The 26283-nt window shown below is 45.0% G+C and overlaps 2 protein-coding genes across 4 annotated transcripts; both read left to right on the top strand.

The window, feature by feature from the left end:
* The first annotated feature begins 3289 nt into the window (after positions 1–3289).
* rcor3 (REST corepressor 3) lies at positions 3290–14022 on the top strand. Its single transcript, XM_061829333.1, has 14 exons — positions 3290–3424; positions 3511–3901; positions 4003–4151; positions 4253–4309; positions 5822–5899; positions 5973–6025; positions 6680–6841; positions 6911–7035; positions 7409–7487; positions 7572–7793; positions 8689–8766; positions 8861–8918; positions 9783–10012; positions 13331–14022. Exons 2-14 carry the CDS (start codon positions 3846–3848, stop codon positions 13700–13702), a joined length of 1719 nt encoding a protein of 572 aa, XP_061685317.1. The 5' UTR covers positions 3290–3424; positions 3511–3845; the 3' UTR covers positions 13703–14022.
* A 148-nt stretch (positions 14023–14170) lies between these two features.
* slc22a7a (solute carrier family 22 member 7a) lies at positions 14171–26227 on the top strand. Of its 3 annotated transcripts, none has more exons than XM_061829337.1 (11): positions 14171–15992; positions 17123–17245; positions 21126–21547; positions 22308–22411; positions 24222–24376; positions 24437–24605; positions 24678–24795; positions 24867–25191; positions 25272–25380; positions 25612–25791; positions 25863–26227. In XM_061829337.1, the coding sequence occupies exons 3-11, from the start codon at positions 21200–21202 to the stop codon at positions 25948–25950; spliced, it is 1596 nt and encodes a 531-aa protein (XP_061685321.1). In that variant the 5' UTR covers positions 14171–15992; positions 17123–17245; positions 21126–21199; the 3' UTR covers positions 25951–26227. The 3 variants fall into 3 exon arrangements, with proteins under 3 accessions (XP_061685321.1, XP_061685318.1, XP_061685319.1); XM_061829334.1 differs by having other exon boundaries at positions 25612–25818; positions 25907–26227; XM_061829335.1 differs by lacking the exons at positions 14171–15992; positions 17123–17245 and adding an exon at positions 17736–17813 and having other exon boundaries at positions 25612–25818; positions 25907–26227.
* The last annotated feature ends 56 nt before the right edge of the window (positions 26228–26283 follow it).

Genomic DNA, 26283 nt, shown 5'->3' with positions numbered 1-26283 from the left:
ACGGAACAATTTCGAAGCTGCTTCTACTCACATAAGTCAATTGTGGACTTCTTTCACCCACAGGAACGTGCTAGGAAGCTCTCCAATTCATGTGGCAATGCTTGACTCTTCCTCCTCATAAATGATCATTTTCGACAGAGTGCAGCCTTCTCTTTTAACACAGCTGTCCATTCCTTGGCTGGGACACAAACTGAGCCAGTGCAACGAAACGACGCATTAAGTAAAGTGTTGGCTGACCCGGAAGGGATTGACATGATAGCAGCTGGGAGTGATTAGCACAAATGTGCACCTGCACAAATGATAGCCCCGCCCAGCAAAACAAAATAGACCAATGAAATGTTGGAACACTGGACAAGTACATGGAAAAGTGCAAATTCAAGTTCAGTTCAGTTCAAATTCAAATCAGGGTTCCACTGTTTTTTTCCTCTCCCTCCTTGGGCTTCCTTTGCTATTTTGTGGCCCCATCCCATTTTTAAATCTAGACGTGTAATTAGTCCTTTTTTTCTTATTTAGTGAGAGCGTTATTTTTTTTAATCGTACCCCTCTCACACGCACGCACGCACACACACACACAGTATAACTAGAGAAAAAGGTTAGATGCAGTGCGGATTCTTGCATCCCTCCACTACCTGGAAAACTCGTGATTGGCCAACTTTCTTTAGCATCCCAGTGAGATCAAGTGAGAATACTTGGAGTAAAGGTTGTTGCATATTTTTCATTTACATGCCACCATATTTATTTCTGAAACAAAATTGTTTGGGGTCTTTACAAACAATGGAAGTCTTTCATTGGAATGATATTTTCAAGTACATTTAGATAAATATTCCCCAAAAAGTTTGGATTCTGCAGCTTTTGCCATAAATATACAATTTTTCCACAATCAGTTTGCATTTATTCTCTTGTATTATTTTTGTGTTTATGAGTGCAGGTATTTTGAACTCTTTGCGCAATGTACTGCAACAATCAATTTTGCAACATGGTTTATTCCTTACTGGACAGACTGACAAAAACCACACGGACCACGCTTTGAAGCATTTGACACACACGCCTGTCGTGCAATTGTCCGGCTGGAAGCAGTTGAGTCAGGTAAAAAGGCAGCCAGTTTATGACAGAAGGCCTTTATAGCTCCTTACGGAAGAAAACTTTTAATTTAAGCTCAATTAGGGTAAATGACAAAGTGAAATTATGTCAGCTTCGTTGGTCCCTACATATATGTCGGGAGAAGCCCAATCCTACGTGGGGTGTGTGTGACTGAAAATGGTGACGTCGCGTGCACCAGTTCTATACATCTGTGATACTGAAAGATATAATCAATGATAGAAGCCTCTTACACACCCAGATCTAATACTCCAAACAGATTACTCTGCACTGTAATGATATATGTTCCACATTCATAATTATCAGAATTAATTATGAAGGTCAAAAGTTACTGGTGAGAAATTACTTCTTTGCAACCACCTGCCAAAAGCGCAACAAGAATGAACCATATTAACATGTGGGAGGAAACCGAGGTGAGCAGTTCAAGGCTCCTGTCCGTTGACAGCTGGGATAGCCTCCGGCACTCCCGCCGACCCTTGTGAGGATGAGCGGTTAAGAAAGTGGACAGATGGACGGACACCAAATAAGTTAGCGTCCATGTAATCGAGCATTTGGAACGGCACGTGACACGTCACGTACGCCCACGTAGGTCATGTGACTCGCAAAAATGGCAGCGCCCCTGAAAATTCAGAATTGGCGCTAAAAATCTTCTCAAAACACTATTAAATGAGAGAGGAAATAATATGACACTCAAGATAGAGTACATTTTACATGACCTATTGGATACATTGTTCATGCAAACCACTGAATTTCCCCTTTAACCAACAGCTCAAGTTTTGTCACAAAGTTCTCAAATGAGTCACAGTTACCATGCACCTTCTCGTGAAACTTCTATCTAGCAAATATGGGGTTTTCTTTTGGATTGAGGTAATCAGATAATTTTTAGTCAAACGTTTTCAGCAACTCATCTTCGTCTCCGGTCAGTTTTCACGTATTTCCGATATCCTGTCCTTCATCTCCGATCCACAGCAGGAGGAACTACACTTTTCCTCTTTAGCTCTGTTTAATGAGTTTGGCGTGTTGCTTGGTTCTCCACCACGCATCTGGTAAATTGGATGAGTCACACTCCTTCCTCGGGCTTGGAACACCGAACGTAAGCCTCCATCATGGTCAATTCATAATTGTCTTTGCTCCCCCCAGCGCACCCCCAATGACACCTGCACCTCGCATGATGCTTTAACGTCCTTTTCATGGGACAGTCCGGCAATGGCCATATTGTCGACGTTGTCACCGTATGACGAGGAAGTGGAAGAGGGGAACGCCATGGAAACCAACAACAGTAGTTATTCTACCGTCACTCTGACACCATGTTATGATCTTGCTGTAATGTTATTGAATAATGTAGACATGAGTACAACTGTACTTTTTAATGTGGGTGATATTTATTTTGCTCCCCCCCCCCCACCAACCTCTTTAGCTCACTTACTTATGGTCCTGTCTCGTTGCACCCCGCTGACGTCGACACAATCAAATCGCACGAGAAGTACTACAGCTCAATCTAGTAATAATGAGACAATACTTGGTCTCGAGTTTCACACGTGGCTTCTTTCTTTATTTCTCACTCCAGCACAAGTGTCTCAATCACCTCCGGTTCCAGTGTTCGTTTGTCAAAGCACTTTAAAGATAAAAGATCAAACGATAACCATAGCCAAAACATTGCAATATACACTTATCGCTTCCTAGCCATGATATACCGTCCAAAATGGCGTTGTAAACAAAAAACACGTAGTCGGCGTGACGTCAATAAAAAAGTATCTTATTCAATGTCAGTTTTATTTGCGCCCTTACACGTGTCTAACCCAAAGCCTAACACTCTGTGTCCTGCAGAGGGCAGTGTTATTTGTATTATTCACCTGTTATTGTTCCGCCAACGAGTTAGTCTGTAAAGATTTGGGAAGCAAAGCATAGCGCAAGTTATTTTCTTAACCAAAAATAAACATGGCTGGATAAAGCTAAATACAAGAATTTCTCCAGGAACTGTTGCGAAAGCTCCCGCCGCAAGACCCTGCGCTCGACACTCCCCAACCAGGATTTAAAAAAAAAAAAAAAAGATTGACGTTGTTCCGAGCCATTGAAGGAATGTGACGCCAGGAAAGTGCTCCAGTGGTGGCCAATGGGAGAGCAACTCAATCTCGCCTCTCACGCCCCTTTTGATCTGCCTCCCTACCATTCACAGCCGCAGAAAGATAGACGAGGATGTCAAAGTCGTCAGCGCATTCCCGATGTGGGGACGGCAAGAAAATCACTAGAAGTACGCGTGCCCTTTCTGCTGCATTCGGTTGCACACGAGGCCATGCAATAACAACCTGAGAACTAGGAATTACACGTATGAAAAAAAATCATCATTTTATTGTCATGAACTTGCATGCATGCACACGAAAATTGTTCTCTGCATTTGCCATCCCATCACAGGTAACACACACGCACTTGTCAGTGAAACACTGCAAGGGTACAGCGGCAGTGCCCGGGGAGCAGCTCGGGGTATCAGTGTCTTCTATGGGACACCAGGGCCGTGAGTCCGTGGGATGGTCGAGTCCGTGGCAGGCGATGATCTTCAGGCAGCGGCATTTTTTTAGGCTTTGAAAAATATCTTCTTTCTTCATAGCACACCCTTTGGCGTACATATCTTCTTTATTCATATCACACGATTTGGCGTACGTATCTTCTTTCTTCATAGCACACGCTTTGGCGTTTAACACACAAAAAAAATAACCTCAAGAAAATCCATTGGAAACGTCTCTGTTTAAATGCTTTACCTCCGACGTGAACATCGACCTTTCCAAGATGGCTACCACCTAGGCACGTCAGTTATTTCCGCTCTGTTGTGGCGTCCTTTAATCTGGCCAATTTTCATATCTATGTTGCTTTCTAAAGGTTTGCAAATTCGCCCCTTTGCTTTCCCAGCAAGCACCGCGCCGGGGACATCATGCCGGCGGGCATGATGGACAAAGGTTCGGAATATTTGGGAAAGGCCCGCTCCAACGGGACCAAGAGTCCGTCCAACGCGTCAAACGGACACTTGACGGACGACAGCGGCAGTGACGACGAACACGGTCGGCAACCCGCGACGAGCCCGTCGGCTAGCGGGCTAGCCCCTTTAGCTTCGACGCTGCAATGCAACCCAATGTGTTTTGTTTTCTTGTGTTGCTCGCAGATGTCGGCATGCGAGTCGGAGCCGATTATCAGGCCACCATACCCGACTTTGAGGCTGGTGAGATTTTCTTTTTTTTTATTATTATTGTCTTGTTTTAGTGATCTCATCGTGACTGGGGTAGCCTCGGTCCGAGTGTGAGAACGTCGTAAACTACGGGCGGAATGAGATCTCGGGCGTCCAAATTGAAGCAAAATCATCTCTCCTCCCCAAATTTCTCTTCTTATATTTGGAGTGTATTTGTATACGTGTCGCGAATTGTATGCGAGTAACGTGAAAACGTCAGTTAACGTTGGTGTAAAGTAAAATGTTGCTAGATAGGGACCGAGGCTACCGACGACGTTTTCTGACGCTCCAAGAAAATCGAAAAAAATGTCGTGTGCGCGCGCGCGTCTGTTCATGCGCTCATGCAGTTTACGTGAAGGTAGAGATGTGGAATTGTGGACAATATTTCTTATTCCAATCAAGATTTATATCCCAATTAGGGTTGCAATTAAAGATGGTTCTAAAAGTCAATTTGGTTTTAATTTTTTTTTTATTTCAGCCTCTTTCTTAAAAAAAAAAAAAAATTCCATTGATAATGCAGAAAGTCCACAAACTTAAATCGTGATTCAGTTGACTGTTTAATCTGTAACACCAGACCAAAATTTATTCATTTTCCAATGTTAAAGCTGATTTTGGCAAATGCCATTTTTATTAAAAAAAAAAATTTAAGTAAAACCGCTCGCTTAAAAAATTCAACTGGAACATGCTGCTATTTTTTTTGTTTGTTTTTTTTTTTTTGTCTTGAGTTGTCAAAATCTTCTGATTCAATTTCCATAGCTCATACATGAGTCATCCACTCACTGTAGTAGTCTCACCACGATGCACCAGCTGCACATCTGTTGTTGACCAATACAGTACAGGTCTCTCGCATCAGAGTAGCATCAGCTCCACTTGCACGATCGACTGAGAAATATCTGCAACACTTGCACAATTGACATTGCACAACTAGTCAATTTAAACTGCATCCATTCCTTGAAGTCTTGACGCCCTTTGCACAATGGTCACTGCACTGGACTATTGCGCTATTTTAGGCACTCTTAACTGCTCCACTTGCTAGAGGACTTTGCAGCCTTTGCACAATTGTCCCAAAAAAAAAAAAAACATAAATAAATAAAAAAGTTCCATCATCACCAGATTACTAGTAGCCTTTATTGCTCCTTGACTGTTAGCGGAATGTCTTAGTTTCATATGACTGTCTGTTCTCAACATGTATGTTGTACGAGAGCAGCTCCAACTACTGGAGACAATTCCCTTGTATGTTTCTGACATACTCGGCAAATAAAGATGATTCTGTTTCTGAATTGGACAATTTGAAGTTGAATAAGGGTTATAAATGGTTAATCGATTATCACAACTGTCAAGTAATTTGATTGACTAGTTGTTGTTTAATTAATCAGATAAAGCACATAATCCACCCAACCACAAGGTTAATCATTGTTACACCTCAACCCCCGAGTAATATTTCTTCCTGAGAATCGTGACGTAGTGATGGTGGTGGTTATGGTGATAATGACATGGTACATTTAGGTTCCAGCAAATATTCGGAGAAGGACAACGGCGGGATGTTGGTGTGGTCGCCCTACCATGACATTGATGACTCCAAATGTGAGTGAGGTGCTCCTGGTCTTAGTCTGTCCTTCGTGTCGCCATAGTGATGCCCTTTTTTTTCCTTGGATAGTGGATGAGTACATCGCCCTGGCCAAAGAGAAGCACGGCTACAATGTGGAGCAGGTAGGCATATTTTTCTCACCCACCCACTTTTGAAAACACCGCACAAGTTTTCGTGCATTGGGGTCGCGTTCATATATAGTCATTTGAACAGAATCGGAACAGACATGGCCTGCTTTTTTCCTTTTTAACATGAGAACTTGAATGTACTTGAGTTTGTATGCATGTATATCTAGGTACACACACACACACATATAGGCGGAAGGGTGGCGCAGCTATAGTGTTGGCCTCAAAGTTCTGATGACCCAGGTTCCAATGTCAGCCCTGTCTGTGGGGGGTTTTCATGTTCTCCCCTTGCCTGTGTGAATTTTCTCCAGGTGGGTACTGCGCTTTCCTCCCTTATCCCAAAAACATGCAACATTAATTGGAGACTCTAAATTGCCCCGTCGGTGTGATTGTGAGTGCAAGTGTTGTCTTGTCTTCGTGTGCCCTGCGATTGGCTGGCGCTCAGTTCACGGTGCACCCCGCCTCCTGCCCGATGACGTCTGGGATTGGCTCCAGCACTCCCGGGACCCTCATGAGGATAAGCGGGTCAGAAAATGGATGGGGTGGGGGGGAGAAGTGTGTGTGTGTGTGTGTGTGTGTGTGTGTGTAATTTTATTTTCCAAACGCGTCTTTCCTTTTATTGCTCAAGTGATATGACAACAATGTCTGCAGGCGCTGGGAATGCTCTTCTGGCACAAACACAATATTGAGAAGTCTTTGGCCGACCTTCCCAACTTTACACCTTTTCCCGACGAGTGGACAGTGGAGGACAAAGTACTCTTTGAGCAAGCGTTCAGTTTCCATGGGAAGAGTTTCCACCGCATCCAGCAGATGGTAGAACAAATGTCAAAATGCGCCTCCTGCTCCCATCTTTCGGTTGCTGAGTGGTTGTTGTTACACCAGCTTCCAGATAAATCCATTTCTAGTCTGGTCAAGTATTACTACTCGTGGAAGAAGACCCGTTCCAGAACAAGTCTGATGGACCGCCAAGCCCGAAAACTGGCCAGCAGGAGCAACCAGGGGGACAGGTTACGTATTGGACTTTACACGTTTGTGCTCTCTAAGAAGGCCACAAAAAATCTGGAGTTATGTTCAGTCGCTGTGCTCGAAATCATTCGCTCATGCCCCACTCCCTAATCCTGAGATTGAATGTAGTAGAACGTGACCGTTCCGCAAAATGTACCCTGAAAATTCCCTTTCAAGGTATTAGTGAGCGGGTGACACGTGAATGATTCAGAGTTGGGAATCAACAATGTAGAACCTGGGGATGGCGAATGCAAGTGTTGAACAGTAACACCTGCACCTCGCGTGCATAAATTTTGGTATTACTTGCATGATGCTTTAACGTCCTTTTTATGGGACAGTCGGGCAATGGCCATATTGTCGATGTTGTCACTGCAGTGATGAGGAAGTGGAAGAGGGGAACGCCATGGAAACCAACGACAGTGACTATGACCCCAACAAGGAAGCCAAAAAGGAGGTACGTGAATACAGCAGTTGCTGTGGCGACAGGTCCTCTCCAGAGCCGCTCTGAGAGGGACGACGAGTTTGGCACTTTTCACAGCCCAACAACCTTGCGGAGCCACCGCCGCCGGCCTCCAAACTGGCGCCGGGCCGCCGGGAGCACCAGACTCTGCAACACCGCCACCACCAGCGCTCGCGATGCCGCCCCCCGAAAGGCATGTACCTGACCCAGGACGACGTGGTGGCCGTGTCCTGTAGTGCCGCTGCCGCCAACAGCCTTTTGCGGCAACTGGATATGGAACTGGTGTCCCTCAAGAGGCAGGTAGGGGGCACTGTGACAGAACCAACTGCTCTTCTCCACCGTGTAAACATGACAACTAACGTCAAACCGGGCGCTTTGGCACTTAGGAATAATGTACTTGGCAACTAACAATTATCATTTAATCATCCATTTATTTGTCTATTTTCCATGAATTGAATCGGCATGTATTTTCACATCCTGTGAGTCTGAATTTGTCAGAATGTGACTCATGTTGACTTCACATTCCAAAATTTGCACTTTTGCGCCATGATGGGGAAAAAATAGTCATGACTTATTTGATTGATTCATTTTGAAATTGTACATAGTTTTTTATTGATTTCTAAAAAAAAATTATTATTAAAACTTGTTGTATTTAACAAAATTGTAGTTGGAATGTAATTCAAAAGAACAACCAGATTATAAATTATGTTTTATTAAAATAGTAATTACCTCTACTGTCCCGGCTGTGTGCTCCTTGGTTTCTTGTGGGCAGTTTGGTGCAGTCAATGTATGGGGTTAGGGTTTCGCGTGAAGCTAAAAAAAAAAAAAAGTTTGCGAAAGAATGCTTTTGACAGATTAGAAGAATATATGCCTGTGCGTATTGTTATATTACCTTCTGTTACTATAGCGTGCACTCCCGTATTTATTTGAAGGTAAATCTCTCCTAATTGGATGCTAATTTTAGCTATCCCGCTTGCTTTAATTGACAATATATTTTTTCATTACCTTGTCACTTTTCCAATCCACTTCCATAGACTGGGAGTGGACCCAAAAAAAACAGCGAGCGAGGAGCAATTGACAGCTGCAAAGCGTTACATAGTCTCAATACAAGAACGGCAATTAACCGAAAAACTTGTTTGGTACAAAAACAAAAAAAAGAGAGGTTTCCTCACGCAGGCTTTGCTGTCTCGTGCAGGTTCAAAATGCAAAACAGATGAACAGCGGACTGAAGCACGTCTTGGAATCTGGAATCAACGACTTCCGCCTGTCCGAGGTTTGTTATGAATCGTCGATGCGGTCGCCTCCACGGGAAACGTTCTTGATTGCGGCAATAACTTTCTTTTTGATGTTCCTGACACGGCTTTCAGAGCACACAGAAGGTGAACGCTCGCTGGACCACCGACGAGCAGTTGCTTGCCGTTCAAGGTGACTCATTGGGTTTCTTTTTATTCGTTGACCATTACTGCTAGGATGTCAAATGAGTTCTGAAGTTGAGTGTTCAAATTCGGGCCTCTGCCTTAGTGTGCGGAGTTTGCACGATTTTCAGAGTAGCTGGAGAAAAATTCTTGCTTGGATTTTCTCCACGTACTGTGGCTTCTTCTCGCATTTCTTAAAAATGCGTTTGCCTGACCTTTATGGAAGACTACTGGTTTCTTCAATAAATAGTGGAGGATATCGTCAAAGATGACCTTAATTTCATGTTTTTATGCGGTTATTCACCCAGCCCTCCTACCAAAAATCAAGCCAAGAGAGCATTATACATCAGTATAAGGAAAATCAAAAGATTGTACTGGTACAACCGAGGGGTTGTGGAAAAAGGCAGTTGTTTGTTTTTTGTTTTTTTTAACCCTCTAACCCGTCTGCCTTCAAGTGTGTAATTTCACTGCTCACCCAAGAATCAAGGCCTTTTAATAGTGTAACACATTTTTGTGTTTTTTTTAACAATGATTGTTTTACTTTTACACCTTACACAAAAAAAGTTGTCCATTCATACACCTATGCAAACAACCAAACAAAAAATGTAAATGGTAATAAAAAAAAATGTGATGTGCTTTAAAAACCAAAAAAATAATATAACCTTCAGTTTTTTTTTGTTTTTTTTTTTTTTTTTTTTTTTTTTTTTTTTTTTTTTTTTTTGCATGATCAGAATGTACGGTCTCAGACAATTAAATGCGAACCGCAAATTACAACAATAGTGGGATGCAAGTGTGTACTTTGGCCTGCGATGACGTAATCTGATGCTGTACTCTCACTTTGATGCCATCACTGAAGCGTAATGTCGTCCTTCAGGTGTCAGGAAGTATGGCAAAGATTTCCAGGCTATCGCCGACGTCATCGGTAACAAAACGCTGGGACAAGTGAAGAACTTCTTCGTCAACTACCGACGGCGTTTCAACCTGGAAGAGGTGCTTCAGGAGTGGGAGGCAGAGCAAGGCGACGGCACCGCCCACTCCGGGGAGGAGTCGAAGACCGCGTCGGCCACGCACTCCGGGAGGAGCACGGACGAGGACGATGACGAGGTGAAATGGCTATGCAGTTTCCAGGAATAATATACCCAATTCATAAGGCAAGAGGCGATTTACGTCAAACCCTTTGAGCCTCCCAAAAAAAACCAGCATCTGTAGTGCACAAGCGTGTCGACCCTCAGGTGTATCGCTTCCCATAACATGATAGCTGCCAACGGAGAAAAACCCTTTTTTGTCCACATATTGAGCTACTTTTTCCCAAAAAGGTGACAAGGGGGTTTAAGTAGGTTTAATCGGCTAATGTTCACATTTTCGTCGTCTACACATGACAACATATGTCAAGACAATGACATCCTCCAAAAAGAAAAATCATCAACGTCTTCAACGTGCATAGATGCACACAAAATTTGTTCTCTCCATTTCACCACTCACGGTGGACACGCCCACTTTGTAAATGGCAAAGAATGCATTCAAACAGTCACAATGAATCGGTCACTTAATTGGTTATTGGGTTTCATTTGACCAAATATCAGCCTAAAAAAATCCATTTTGGTCTGGCCCTTGTCATCTTTTTTTTTTATCTTTGTATGACAACAAAGAAGCCTGGCGGAAGGCAGTTCTGGTTCTGAGCATTGCCAAAGACCACGTGACCAGTTGCTGTCGAAACTGTTGACCAGAGTTGGGCTGAAACTAGTGCTTATATTCATCATTTTTTGGGGAAGAATCTAATTCCAAAAGTGATTTCATAATTGCCACATTATTTCAAGTGAGCAATACTTGAATATACATAAACAGCTTTGCGATACACCCTAGACCAGGAGTAGGCAAACTTTGAGGTGCCGGCCACATCTGGCCTGTTGACCAATTGGATCCGGACCACCAAAGATTGGTACACAATTGCCATAATCATGAACACATTGTTCGGACTTTGTCTGTAATGCCGACTGGTTCCACCCTGTTGCGCTGTAAAGCCCGCTGGTACTTTCAGTTGACTTTGGCTATTCCGTTTCTACTCCTGCTTCAGCTGTCAACGCTTCGACCGCCACGGGTAAACCAAAGAGAAGAAAAGTCAACAGTGACTGCCGATAATAAGTGAAGTGATAGTCATTTCCCCAAAAGACTAACCAGAATGCACTTACTAATAGGTTAGTTAATAAAGTTTCTCAGCAAGGCATGATTGCATGCCGACGATTGTAAAGTTCACCGCCCTAAAGTCCGTCAACATTTAATCATCCACATGCTGTAACTGGGATAAGATGACAGTTGAATTTACAGTGCAGTGAGTGTTCAATATCTTAAAAGGGTAAAGAAAGGCACGACTTTACGAGCGCCACACATTTTTTTTTCCTTTGCAAAACTGTGTTTTACATTTTTTTAATTCACACATAAATAATAGCTTTATTAGTGTTAAGGGTGCAATGCACCCGGGGTGCGGTGCCATAAATGTTTCATGGAGGTTTAGGACTGTCTCACTGAGGGATTTCAAATACTTTCATAATATTTCCAATGAAAAGTGAGAACTTTCAACTTGATTGAATTTTGGATGATGAGCTGGTTTAACGGCGCTGCACGGCTGACGTCACGCGAGTGCTTCTCCTCTCCTTCAATCGCCCACGCTTTTCCTTATTCAACAGTTTAGTAAGATCATCACTTTTAGTTGTTCTTTCTGACCCGCTGTGAAAATCTAAAAAAAAAAAAAAAAACCCTAACCTCAATAAGGGATTGTGCTCCCCTTGGCAGCAATAAGTGAAATCCAGTTTGTGATCATTGGTGACATCATTCGGAAGGTATTTTCTCTTCTTTGTGGAATTGTTTCAACTGCGCCATATTGGGGGGTTTTCTAGCATGAACTGCCCATTTAAGGTAACATCACTTCATCACAATTGGATATAAATTCGAATTTTGACTTGGCCACTCCAAAAACGTTTTTTTTTTTTTTGAGGGCGTCAATTCAGAGATGGACTTGCTGGTGTGTTTCGAATCGTCCTGCTGCATGATCCAAAAGCACTTGAGTTCAAGGGCGTGAACCGATGGTCGGACACTCTCCTTCAAGATCGCTCTGGTACACTGCGTAATCCATCAATCACAAGAAGTTGTCCTGGTCCTGGTCCTGAGGAAGCAAAATCAGCCCCTGACCATCACACTGCCAACCAACACCAAACTTCACTGTTGGCATCAGTTAGTTTTTATCAAAAGCTGTGCTGATTTTAACGCCAGATGTAACTGGCTGCACACCTTCCGAAAAGTAAAAATTTGGACTCGTCAGTCCCCGGTGTTTCTCCAAAAGTCTTTAGGCTCATCAAGATGTTCTTTGGCAAAGGTGAGATGAGCCTTTGCATTTTTTGCTGACAGCAGAGGTTTTCGCCTGGGAACTCTCCCATCGATGCCATTTTTGGCCAGTGTCTTTTCTTAGGATAAAGTCAGGAACACTGACCTTAACTGAGGCCACCAAGGCCTACAGGTCTTATGATGTTGTCCGAGGTTCTTATGTGACCTCCAGGATTAGTCGTCATTGCACTCTTGGAGTAATTTTAGTTGGTCGTTCACTCCTGGGAAGGTTAGCCACTGTTCGTTCACAGTTTTCTCCATTTGTGGATAATGGCTCTGACAGTGTTTTTTTTGGAGCCCTCAAGCCTTGGTAATTGCTTTCTAACTTTTTCCAGACTGATGATCTTTTTTTTTCCTCATTTCTTCTTGAATTTCTTTGGATCGTGGCATGAAGCATTAGTTCTTAAGATCTTGTCGTTCTTGGACACATTCTATTTAAGTGATTTTTTTTTTTCCCCTTTTCGGTTCATAACGTAAACCTGTCGTGGTTATCAGGTTTGGGTATGGCTTGAGAAATTGAACTCGCCTCTCGCAAATTTGTGGTTAGTCACAATGAGTTTGGAGGGGTGGGGGGGGGGTTAATTTTTTTTCCCCCAGAGGATCAGTTTTTTTTGTTTTGTTTTGTTTTTTTTGTCCTTTAGTACATTGAATTCTCAATTGAAAACTGCATTTTGTATTTCCTCGGGATGTCTCTGAGTGATGGATCAGTGTGATTTCATAGAAATGCCAACAACAACAAAATGGAAATCATTAAGGGGCAAATATTTTTTCACAGCACTGTATGACCCCAATATCAAACCGCGGCTTACTTTCACATTTTCGTAGGTGCATGCACACACACAGTCGTCTTCATGAGCACAATTGAATTGATGGTCAAAATAATTGTCCATTCATTTGATAATTGATTACTTTTTGGGATCTCTAGACAGAAAGTCAGTAATTTGTGAACAATATGAGTAAAATTGTCAGATTTCTGTTAAAAAAAAAAAAAAGGTGGGGGGGTGTATTAATGACATCACCTGATTGAGGCCCTTTTGTTTAAAGGCTCAGCCGGCCTCGGGGGCGTCCTCCGGCGCCGCGTCTTCGTCTCAGGCCGCCGTGACGTCAAGCCCCACCTCCTCACTCCAGCAGCCGCCTCCGCTCCTGCGTCCCTCGCTACCCGCCACGCCCTCCCTACACCGCCAGCCACCGCCCCTTCAGCAGCAGCCCCGCCCTGCGCTGCAGCAGCCCCGCCCTGCCGCCTTGCAGCAGCCCCGCTCCGCCGCCTTGCAGCAGCCGCCGCCGCTCATTCGGCCCTCTAATCCGCCGCCACCTCGTCTCAACCCCCGCCCGTCTGTCTCAACGGGCAGCCAGCAGCCTTCCTCCTTGACGCTCCACCAACCGGACCCGGCGGCCTCATCCTCCTCTCACCATTAACCCGCTGAGAGGAGCCAAGAGAAGAAGACGGGATGTCTGTCATGAAACATCTGAATGAGGCGCCTTTTATGGCATTTAACTTTCCTACAGCATGAGAAGGCAATAGAAGTGTCCGACGCAAACTGTCAATCGAAGACAAAAAAGAAAGCGAGAAATTACACAACCAATATGGCGGGCATCTTGTGGACAATAAAAGCATATCTGCATACACACGCTCACAAAATTGTTGAGACATGCACACATATAGTTATTGGTACCCCTTTGTTCATGAAATAAAACCCCACAATGGTCACCTTGAATCTGACAGAAGTAAGGTTAAATTTAAAAAAAAAAAAAAAAAACATCATAATCATTGGAATTAAGTTACTGGTTTTTATTTGTGGTTCAATAGAATTAGTAAACTCATGAACCAGGCCTCGGTACAAATGACTCTCTTTAACGTATTGTGTTCCACAACCTTTTGAGGCTATCACCGCAATCCAACAATTTTTGTAGTCTTCAGCTCTGGAACTGTACACCTGCACCACTCAGCAGGTATTTCGGCAAGCTGCTCGAGTTGTCTCAAGTTTGAATGGTGCTTTATCCAGATGGTATGTTTGCACTTCCTCTCCAGATATTCCGGGATTTAGATCAGAGTTTATAAAAAGCAATTTCTGAATAGTCTAATCTTTGGGTGTTAACCATTCTTGGGTGTGTTTTGACTCATTAATCTGTGGCAAAACTCCCGCGACTGAGAGCTAACTTTCTGACACCGGGCAGCAGACTCCTCTCTAGAATTTCTCGAGAGCCGAGATTTTATTGTACGGTGCATGGATTCAAGACCACCTGTGCGAGATGTATTTGCGCAGCCCCAGAAAGAGCCTCCTCCGTGTTTCACAGTAGGGAAAGGTGTTCTTTTTCAGCTATGCTTCATTTTTGTCTCTGTGAATGTAGAGCTGATGCGCCTTGCCAAAATGTTCCATTTTTTCTCATTTGTCCATAGAACATTCTCCCTTCAGTTTTCTTGCTTGTCAACATGGAGGTTTATTTATTTTTAACCATCGTGTCCCTCTTGCTCCTTTCCCATGAAGTCTCTTTTGCTTTAAAAAGAGTGCGATTGAACACTGATCTAATTTAATCTTGGAGTTCACCTTCACTTTCTTTGGCAGCTATTCTGGGCTCTCTTGTTACCGTTCGTATTAGCTATCTCTGAAATTTCTCAACATTTTTTTTCTCCTGTGGCCTCGTCCACGGAGGTTGAACAATGAGCAAACATTTCTGAATAGTATGTGCAACTGTGGTCACAGGAACATCAATCTGCGTAATAGCGCCGCGGCTGTGGGTCAGTAGGGTAGAGGAGGTAGTACAGTGGCAGATTCGAATCCCAGCCCCACCTGTATGTCCGTGGGCAAGACGCCAAACCCTAATTTGCTCTCATTAAGCCTGCCCGTGGCGCTTATATTGCAGCAGTCACCGTTGTATGTATTATTGGGTGAATGTGAGGTTTTGGAATGCACTTTAGGCACTGCGATAGTATAGATGAAGTGCAGTTCATCTACCATTTTACCTTTTCCTTTAATGTGATTGTCTACAAGTTTGAATCTCAAAACTCTTTTGCTACCATTGATCCATTTTTTGTGTAGTACATCCCATGTAACCAACCTCCACAGGGATTGCTTGTCATCGCTAGATAGCCTTTACGTACGTACATACATGTGCAAAGACACATTTCATTTGTTGCCTCACTATGTGGTCAAATCAGATGAAACCTGTTTCAGGTCAGCCAGGATCACCATTTTTTGTTGTTGGGGTGGTGTTCTTAAGTCTATAAGCTTTCCCCCTTTTCCTGCAAATATAATGGTGGTCATTATGGCCAGACAGCCTCACTTGACTTTAATCAGACCATAGGTTAGAAATGATCTCTCTTTACTGTGGTATTTTGCAAAATTAAGTAATTTTGCTGATTCTGACTGACCTGAAACAGGAGAGGTTAGTCTATGTAAACATCTAGCTTCAAATGTGTGTGTGTGTGTGTGTGTGTGTGTGTGTGTGTGTGTGTGTGTGTGTGTAATGCAGCGCAGCCCTATGCGGGGTCACAAGCAAGACTGGGTAAAGCCAGACTGTTGCCTCAGGAAGAATCCCGTACCGGATCAGTCATGGCCCGGGTTAACATCGTCGTTCCTTTGCCAGCACCGTTAACCTCCAGGGCGTCGGTGGGAATTCTGCTACTGTGGGTCAAAGACAAAGAAGAGGAGGAAAGCGGATTCTTTGGCAGAAAGAAAAGAGAAAAGTACAGAGCCTACAATTGATGGTGAGGACTTTGAACATTGGGACTATGACAGGAAAAGAGACGAGTTGGTTGACACGATGAGCAGAAAGGTTGATATATCGGGCATCCAAGAGGAGGCGGAAAGGAAGTAAGGTTAAAAGTTTAGGAGCACAGTCACATTTTATTCAGAATTTTAAAAGTTTTGTAGCAGAGCCGATATAACCCAGGTTTAAATTTGTTTCTTAAAGGCGCCACGTTACATGAAAAAAAAAAAGATGAAAAAAATACTACACTACACTAACACCACAATACACCATACGTAAAAGTTTCAATCGTGTCTCTAGAATCGGGCCAGGTGATAATCAGCCAATCTGTAATTGTGAAGCCTTACCCGGCTGAAAAATGAGGTGAAATGGCTTGAGTGGATGGCGCCATTGAAAAATATCAAAATGGTCTCGTTAAACCTTGCATTTCAACTCCATTGAGCCATTATCTACCACTTTTCCGGGTCGGGTCGCGGGGGAAGTAGCTTCAGCTGGGATACCCAGACTTCCCTTTCCCCAGCCACTTCTTCCAGCTCTTCCGAGGCGCTCCCGAGCCAGCCGAGAGACGTGTTCTCTCCAGCGTGTCCTGGGCCGTCCCCGGGGTCTCTTTCCGGTGGGACGTGCCCGGAACACCTCACCAGAGAGGCGTCCGGATCAGATGCCCCAGCCGCCTCATCTGGCTCCTCTCAATGCGGCTCGACACCGAGCCCCTCCCGGATGACCGAGCTCCTCACCCGTTCTCTAAGGGAGAGCTCGGACACCCCGCGAAGGGAACTCATTTGGGGCGCTTGCATCCGCGATCTTGTTCTTTCGGTCACGTACATTTCAACAACTCATTTGCACTCCACTTTATTATTATGTACTACTTTGTTTTGGTCAATTCAAGTCACAAAATTTCAAATGAACTCAAAAGTTTATGCTTGTAAGGTGACAATGTAAAAACATTAAAGGAGAGTTCCATTTGATAACTTTTCAAGTTGCTCAAAATTTTGAACAACTTTTCATTGCCAATGGATGCTCATTTCTCGACTAGTATCTGATCTTGAGACTTTTTGTTCCTGAATGTGAACCAAATGAACATAAGTGTTGCTGATACTGTATTGTACTCTTTATTTGTTTTGCTGCCAGTTACAGGAAGCACTTCATCAAGGATGCGTGAAGGTCACGCTCCCAACCGTGTGGCGACTCGTTGTCTGGACATAACGCCACACGACGACCACCTGACGATAGGGCGCACACGCGATCACAGAGGTATTCGCCGAACAAAATCTTTTTAGTACTCGAGAGGGAGCCGTGTTGAATGTTTTTCTTCCATAGTATTGGACACAGCTCACACGTGATACGGTCGAGTCGTGCAAGCACACAAATCAACATATTCCACTGTCTTAAAGTTCTTTTTTTTTTTTTATACAGGTACTCATAGCGTGCAAAACACTTTTAGCTCGAAACATCTTTCCCTAAGGAAATGAATGGAAAATACCTTTGATCCTTGACAGAACCACCACCTAAATAAAATTCCCCAAAAATAAAACGTCTTCAATATATAAAAATGAAATGTAATATTGTATGTCATAAAAAGAGATGCAGTAATACCTTCATTACATAAAAGAATGAAACAGTTCATGTATCATGATCTAATGTTGTAATCTAATTCAAAGTGTCGTGCCTTCCTTGGCCACCAGGATGCAGTACAAATGTAGAGACAAAGGAAGTATAAACTTATACTACAGGAACTCATGAAAATGTTGTAACAGTGATCATTTTTCATAGGAGACAAAGAGCACAGGGTTTCTCACAGGACCAGAATGTATTTGTTGTGGTGTGTATCCGTCAGGGGTCGGAGCTTTTGGGGGTAGGACTGGGGTTAAAGTTAAAGCATTTGTCCGATAACGTGTAATCGATTCAAATATTTCAATGGAACAATACGATGACATCAATAACTAAATATAAAGGAATTCAGGTCAAATGTAAAATCACACTTACAGGGCTGCACATGAACTTTTCTACTGATAGCACTTAACCTTGCGTGGTCCGCACTAAGCGTAATTGGCATAAGGTAGTCTCGTATCATAAAGATTGACTGTGACTCAAGGTATAGCTGCAAAGTATTGTACTGTGTATGTGAAGTTTGGAATGAGCATTGACAGTCTAAACAGTTTTAGCACGTGTGGCTGACAGTTCTGGAGAGCTGAGTTCAAATCCAGCCACCCCTGTGTGAAGTTTGCATGTGGTAGGGAATTCCAAGTGACAATACACAAATGCAAAGAAAAACTGGACAGAGTATGCTGTGACAAGGGGCCAGAAAACTGCGCCGGACTTTCTGGTGTGGGGAAGGATCGACAGTGTCCCGAATGGTGATGGCATTGATACCAGAAGATCCGGCCATTCATCGATTTAATTTTTTTTTTCCCCATTCACATTAAGTTCCCGACAGGTCGAGGAGCTGCAGCCTATCCCTATCTCGGTTCACTCTGGGCGAGAGGCGGGGTATACCCTCAATTTGCAGGGCACGTGTAAACATGGAACCATTTGCGCTCATATTCATGCCTATAGGCAACTTACGCTTTTCAAGTCATCAGTCATACACGTTTTTGGGACGTGAGAGGAAACCGGAGTACCTGGGGAGAAACTGCAAACTCCACGTAGGCGAGGCCGAATTTGTGCCCCTGTCCTCAGAACTGGGAGGCAAATATGCTAACCAGTCCATTACTTTCATGCTCCCCTTTCTGAAGCTCAATCCTCAAACGTGATTATAGAAATACTTTTGATATTTTAGTCATTTGAGGGACAGTCTTTCCATCCATCCATTTTTCTGCCGCTTTTCCAGGTCAGGTCGCGGGGGAAGTAGCTTCAGCAGGTATAGCCAGACTTTTCTGTATCATACCTGAAAGGAAATTTGTAGTATGGATAATTAGCAGAGACACCAAAGGAGCACATCGAGGCACAATACCGGAGGAGCAAAAGCCAAAATGTGTTTATGGCGACCTGGCACAAATGTCTATCCGGGAAACCATGAGAGTGTCTGTCTGTTAGTGTTATTATACCGGGTTAATGTGTTGCTCCACCAATTGTGTGTAAGTATCTCTTCAAACCACATCTGCTAACCTCTGGCATTTTCAATATTAAGTTAGTCGTTTGGGAGGCGAGTCGAGACCAACACAATTCGTTAGCACACGTTCGCCTCGATGGGCGATCCAAGTCAAGACCAACTCAAATTGTGCAGACCTGTCTGTGTCTGAAAAGCAGTCAGTGAAATGTTTCTTCTGGCTGGAGCGCACATGAAGGAAGCAGCCTGCTTGTCCATGTGATGTCACACGTGTCACATAGCAATGACGGAGAGATTAAGTATAAATAATCAATCGTCCGTGAGCTGATCAGATGGGGACCAAATGTCACGCCGCAAACGGGAAGTGCGGCCATTCGTGTCATGAGTACAACAAAAAAATTGACGAGCAGTACCGAAGTAGAAGTAAACATGCTTGTGTACAAGTTGAAGTCCTGATTTCAAGTACAAAACATCCAAATGTTTTTTTTTTTTTTTTTTTTTTTTAAACCGGTGAATGATGCGAATTCTGTACCAGATTGGTCGTGGCCTAGAATAACCTCTGCCACCGCCACTGTTAACCAACAGGAGGCTGATGGAAATTCAGCTACTGTGTTCAAAGGCGAAGGAGATGAGGAAAGCACAGAGCCTACAAGTGAGGGTGGGGACTTTGAATGTCGGGACTCTGCCTGCCATGGTGGCTACCCCCGAACACCGCGGTTGACACCAACAGTGAGGGATGCTGTCAAGCTGAAGAAGGAGTCCTATCAGGAATGTTCGGCCTGTGGGACTCCCGAGCCAGGTACCGGCAGGCCAAGCGGAATGTTGCTTTGGTGGTCACAGAGGCAAAAACCCGGATGTGGGAGGAGTTCGGTGAGGCCACGGAGAACAACTTCAAGACGGCTTCGAGGAAATTCTGCTCCACCGTCCGGCATCTCGGGAGGGGAAAGCAGTGCACCGTCAACACTGTGTATAGTGGGGATGCGGCACGACTGACCTCACCTCGGGATGTTGTGAGTCGGTGGGGAAAATACTTCGAAGACCTCCCCAATTCCACCATCATGGCTTCCCGTGAGGAAGCTGAGTCTGGGTTCTCTAATACAGCCTTTTCTATCTCTGGGGTTGAGCTCACTGAGGTGGTTCAAAAGCTCCTTGGTGGCGGTGGAAGAGATTCGCCCGGAGTTCCTAAAGGCTCTGGATGTTATGGGGCTGTCCTTGTTGACATGCCTCTGCAACATCGCATGGACATCGGGGACAGTGCCTCTGGATTGGCAGACTGGGGAGGTGATCGCCCTTTTTAAGAAGGGGGACCGGAGGGTGTGTTCCAACTATAGGGGGATCACACTCCTCAGCCCCCTTGGTAAGGTCTAGGGTTAGGAAATGGATGGATGGATGTGTGTGTGTGTGTGTGTGTGTGTGTGTGTATATCGTTTTGTATTAAAAGGATGATGAGTTGTGGCCTCACTGAACAGGACAAGCCCAAAGGAAAAGAAGACATGCAACGCCTGTTTTGATAAATTGGTTCAATGCAAAGAAAGTACCCAGCAAATAACTATTTGACATTTTTTTTTCCATTAAAAATCAGTGGTGGGTAGGAACAGCCTACATTTACATTTTTATTTTATTTTATTTTTTTAAAGGTTATGTAAAGGTAAATGTTTGTAAATGCTCTTTATTATATTAAAAAAAACAAAAACAAAAAAACATCAGTCTGTTTTCATGGAGGACTCCAGAAATTTCTGGATATTTTACTGTTGCGAGGCTGACATTCTGAGGATCGTGAACATTTTAAGGTCTCCCAATGATTAAGTGATGGGGGGGGAAAAAATCTGTTATCACTATTGATTATTTGTCGATTAATCCATTTATTGTTGCACTACTAGAAGAGAGTAAAAGTAAAAAGTTGTCAGCAAACAAAAAAACTCAAAAGCATAGCTGAACACAAAACCACTGAAGTACAGTACGAAATTATTTGTCACGTCTGCCAGTGGTCATGAGGAAGAAGACATCATGTGTAATTGTTCTCTTGCCAGCTGCTCATCAAGCGAGGAATGTTTTCCTCTCTCTCTCTCTCTCGCACGGTCACAGAGCCCTTCCTCCTTCTGCCTCGAAAAGCATAAGAAGAAGAAACTCCTCCCGAGTCACGGAACCGAGCCGTCGCCATGAGGTTCGAGGAGATCCTCAATGATGTCGGCGGCTTCTCCAACTTCCAGTTCCTGATTTTGAGCATCCTGTGCCTCCCGCGGGCCATCCTGCCGCTCCACTTCCTGCTGCACAACTTTGTGTCGGCAACGCCCGCGCACCGCTGCGACCTCGGGAACCAGACCGGCCACCCGGGGCCGGGGAACCAGGACTTTATCAGCCCGGGTGACGGCGCACGGAGTTCGTGCGGCGTCTACGATGCGGAGCCGACCGCGGGCAACGTGACCCGGGAGAAGAACTGGACTGGCCCTTGCCCTAACGGCTATGTTTACGACCGATCCGAGTTCACCTCTACCACCGCCACAGAGGTGAGCCTGAGCTGCTTGAAACGGTTCCGTGCGAGCGCCCCTCCTCACCCACTCCCCCAAACTTCGGAGTTATACCTACCCTACCCCATCACTCCAGTGAGTGGCGGCCCTCCCTGGAAAGATTCATCCGTGCTTGTGTGATTCGGCATAAACTAGGCCTTGATCGGGGTGTGAATAGGTCTAGTCCAAGTCATCATCTGTTAGACATCCCTGTGATTCCTACCGCTGTAAACCTCATAGCTTACAGTAATAGACTTTAAAGCGCTTTTGCAATCTTGACAGTTTCCAGCGTTGGATTTTGGTTGACATGATACAGCGAATGTATTTTGCATGCAACAGAATTCTCTGCTTTCGGTGTGCATTGCAGTGTCACGTGTTGAATAGTTGCTGTCAAAAAAGACGTTCATGAACGACAAGGATGAAGGGAAGGTGAAGGTTTATTGAATTTCTGTCTTGTTTGTCTCTGGCGTTACGTGTACAGCATGTTGATTTCTCCTTTCGTGAAACCCCAACTGTGTGTGGTACGCAGTCAAGTAAAAACCCGATCAGTTCTTCGTCGACGCTAAGCGAAGTTCCAAGTATGTATTATTTGACCTAGTTCTGCGAGCCAACAGAGCTCCGTTTTACCTTGTGTAACTTGTCAGCGCCACGTTCTTTGGAAGCATCCATTTGACACTGTTGTTCTCAAGTTGACAGTAAGTTCATCAAAACCCTGTGAAATTTCTAACAGTCAAGTCTTGAACTCTGTGTGTTGGTGCAGTGGGATCTGGTTTGTGAGGAGCGTAGCCCGAATCAGGCCTTGGCTACGTATTTCTTCCTGGGGGTTACCTTTGGTGCCATCCTCTTTGGACATCTTTCTGACAAGTAAGTATGTAGACAGGAAAATAAAACCAACCTTACCCAATCTTTGCCCCCAAAAATCTAACTCATCTTGTGTGACGAGCATGAAAGTGAGGTAAGGTGGTGGCCGCCGGACTGGTGGCCCGTGCTTTTGACCCGGCACTTAGCGCGCTTTCTCTGGATGGATGGATGGATGGATGGAAAGTTTGTAGGCGGGACGGTGGATCAGCTAGAAAGGGTTGGCCTCACAGTTCTGAGGACCCGGGTTGAATCCCGGCCCCGCCTATGTGGAGTTTGCATGCTCTCCCCGTGCCTGTGCGGGCAATCTGGTTTCCTCCCATATCTCACAAACATGCAACATTAATTGGACACACTAAATTGCCCCGTCGGTGTGATTGTGAGCGTGATTGGCTGTTCGTCTCTATGTGCCCTGCGATTGGCTTGCAACCAGTTCAGAGTGTACTGTGCCTCCTGCCCGTTGACAGCTGGGATGGGAGCACGCCCTGCGACCCTTCTAAGGGTAAGCGGCTAATAAAATGGATGGATGGTTATATAGTTTATACACCCAACATTCAAATGTATATACAGCTAGACATTTACACACACACACACGTCATGTTTTGTCTCACTGTCTAAAGTCAAATCAGACTAAACCTCTCCTGTTTCAAGTCAGTCAGTCAGGATCACCAAAATCATTTCATTTTGTTAAATGCCACAATAATAGGAGACAGATAATTTTATATGATCATCTTTGAGGTCAAAAATTGACATCCATTTCCTTAGTATGGAGTCTGATTTCCTTTGAAGTCCATGACTCGACTCCAAGGTTTTGGGTAACCTGCCACAGGCTGCTGCTGGAATCCTACCCCATTCCTCCTGACAGAACTGCTGGAACTTAAGTCAGGTTAGGGTTGATTTTCTTCCCCTGCTGATAAATTGTAAACGTCCCAAGTGGACTTTCAGATTTTTGCGATGGTCATGCTCGAAATATCAGATGGACAAAATGACAAATATGCAGGTAACTGGACACGAAGGATTCCCTAAACGTGCATACAAAACTTGTGGGGTCCAGTGCCTCCAAAAACTAACTCGTGACTCGAGTCTGACTCAAATCCAAGTCATTTGACTCGATTCCGTAGCTCTTCTAAGAATGAGTGGGACGCCCTTATCAAAAGGTGCTCACCACCTCTTTTGCACATGTTGCCAATTGCAATGCCGTACAACCATCTGGTATGCCTGAGTGTGTCTTAAATATTGGACACGTCTGATATGCAAGATATTTAATCCACTCTTACATAAAGTAGTCTGCTGTATGACAGGACAAAAACCAGTCCATCTTGTGTGCAACGAGGCCTTACATTTAGGGTTCTTTGTCGGAGGGACTGGCTTCTACATTGGTGCTGGAACAGAATCTTTGTGTGTTGAGATTAGCGTAATGCACCGCACACACTAACCCTATGATCAAACCTGTTATCCATCCATTTTCCAAAACGCTTCACTAGGGTCACTAGGATCCCGGTTATGTCGGCGCATATCTCGACTGACCTTTGGCAGGAGGCAGGGTACGCCCTGAACAGTTTGCCAGCCATTTGCAGTCAAACCTGTGACATGCCCATTTGATTTATTTTGTTCATCGTAATGTCTGGGATCTGTAGCAGATAAAAGATCTCTTAAGAAGAGTAATAAAGTCCTTTTGTGTGAACCAGACCTTCGAGTTAGCGTCCTACTTAAGCCCCGGTAAATCTTTGCGATCTGACTAAATGTAACCCCTTTTTGTTTGTCGTTTTGAAAATGTCGCAAGGCTAAACCTTGATCGTTCTTCTCATCTGTACAGGTTTGGTCGAAAGTCGATGCTTGTGGCGGCATTGGCGGGCACCACAATGTTGGGCATCACCTCAGCCTTCTCCAGCTCTTACGTGATGTTTGCTGTGTCGCGGGCACTGAGCGGCGTGACGCTGAGTGGCATGTCCATTATCGGCACAGTTCTGGGTGAGGGATGCCGGTCTTGCGCTACCCGTCCCGAGTGTTAACGGCTCGTGTCTCTCTCAGGCATAGAGTGGACGGACGTGAAACACCGCACCTTAACGAGCACGCTCATCAGTTTGTTGTGGAGCGTGGGCAACATGCTGCTGGCCCTGCTGGCTTACGCCATTCGAGACTGGCGCCACTTAATGCTCGCGGTGACGGCGCCCTGCGTACTGGCCTTAGTCAGCTGCTGGTAAGTAGGAGGCGGCTCTGCGGCGGCTGGATACCGCAACCCTTGACCGGTGCTCTTTCTCCGAGCGACCAGGTGGCTGCCTGAGTCGGCCCGCTGGCTGCTCGCCCAAGGTAGGACCACTGAGGCCCGCGAGTGCCTTCTTCGCTGCGCTAAGATGAACGGGCAGGACGCCAGCCCACTGCAGGCAGGAGTAGGTGTCGCCACAGATGCGTGAGGCTTCGGTTCCTGCAAAGTTTCAAATTAAAGCTCCTCTCGTCACAGTTCTTGAACAAGGCGGCGGTGTCCGAGGAGGCCGACAAGCGTCATTCCTACATGGACCTGCTCAAGACGCCTCAGCTGAGGAAGATTACGTTGGTTTCCGGAGTCTTCTGGTTTTCCGTGGCCTTCTTGTACTACGGCATTAGCTTCAGGATCTCGGGCTTTGGTGTCAGTATCTACCTCACGCAGTTCATCTATGGTGCCGTCGAAACGCCCGCCAAAATCCTGACCTACTTCGTTCTGGACTGGATCGGCCGACGTAACGGTCAGGCAGGGTTTCTGATCGCGACGGGAGCGCTCATAGCCGTCAATGCTGCCATTCCACTCAGTAAGCGCCGATGGCAGACTGCGCAAATGTTTGCACGGAATGAGCTTTGATCTTGAGTGCCTTTTTCATTGGTCTGACAGACTTGTCAGTGCTTCGGACCTGTGTGGCGGTGGTTGCAAAAGGCTTCTCTGAAGCAGCATTCACCACTGCGTTCCTCTACTCCGCTGAACTTTTCCCCACCGTTCTTCGGTGAGATCGCTACGCGTGATTTCTTGAGTTAGCTGAATTGGTTTAGCATCAGCCTACAAAAGCTCGATATTGCCCAGATAGCCACTTCTGGTTTATGATATCTTTGATGTGACAACTCTTCGTAGCACTGTTATCTTGTTATACAAGTCAGTATGCTTCTGCTTTCAGTTAGCCAAGGCTGCTAGCATGTTAGCCGCGGCCACGCTAAACCTAGCCGCTTTGATTGGACAGGCAGTGCGGAATCGGCTACACTTCCTGCCTGGGTCGCATCGGGAGCTCGTTGGCCCCGATGATTATGCTTCTTGAGGACACTTGGCTCTACCTGCCGCCGCTCATCTTTGCCTCCCTGGGAATACTCAGCGGCACGCTCGTCTTCCTGCTGCCCGAGACGCTGGACGTGCATCTGCCCGAGTACGTTCTGGACATTGAGGAGGGAAGGTAGGCAGTGGAAAGGAAAATGCATTGACAGCATGCCCTTGCAGACCCGCGCCAGCCCAGTTAAAGAAGCCCTTTTGTCGGTGTTCAGACACAAGAAGTCGGAGGCCAACGACCACCGTAGCGGCGAGATGACCGTCAACAGCACTGTGACAGCTGGGGCGCTGCGGGATCGACAACTTTGATTCGCTGACACTTGAATCCACACGTCCGACTTTTTCAAATGAAACAACCTGACAACTACAACAAAATCCTTCTCGAGTGGAAACCAAGAATAAACGAGAATATTTCTTTTCTTCTCACTATACACATGTACAAGCAGCTCCTCCTCCAGCATAGACATATATGTATTGTATTAAAAATGTGTAAGAAAAAAAAAATCTCCTGAATTTTGTGAAAAATCATGAAACTAAAAATATTTCTTGATGCTAATAGAATTGTGATGAAGTAGTATCGCACAAGTTGTCC

Source organism: Syngnathoides biaculeatus, chromosome 9 (genome assembly GCF_019802595.1).
Source record: "Syngnathoides biaculeatus isolate LvHL_M chromosome 9, ASM1980259v1, whole genome shotgun sequence".
NCBI classification, from domain to species: domain Eukaryota; kingdom Metazoa; phylum Chordata; class Actinopteri; order Syngnathiformes; family Syngnathidae; genus Syngnathoides; species Syngnathoides biaculeatus.
This window is presented reverse-complemented; position numbering and strand designations above follow the sequence as displayed.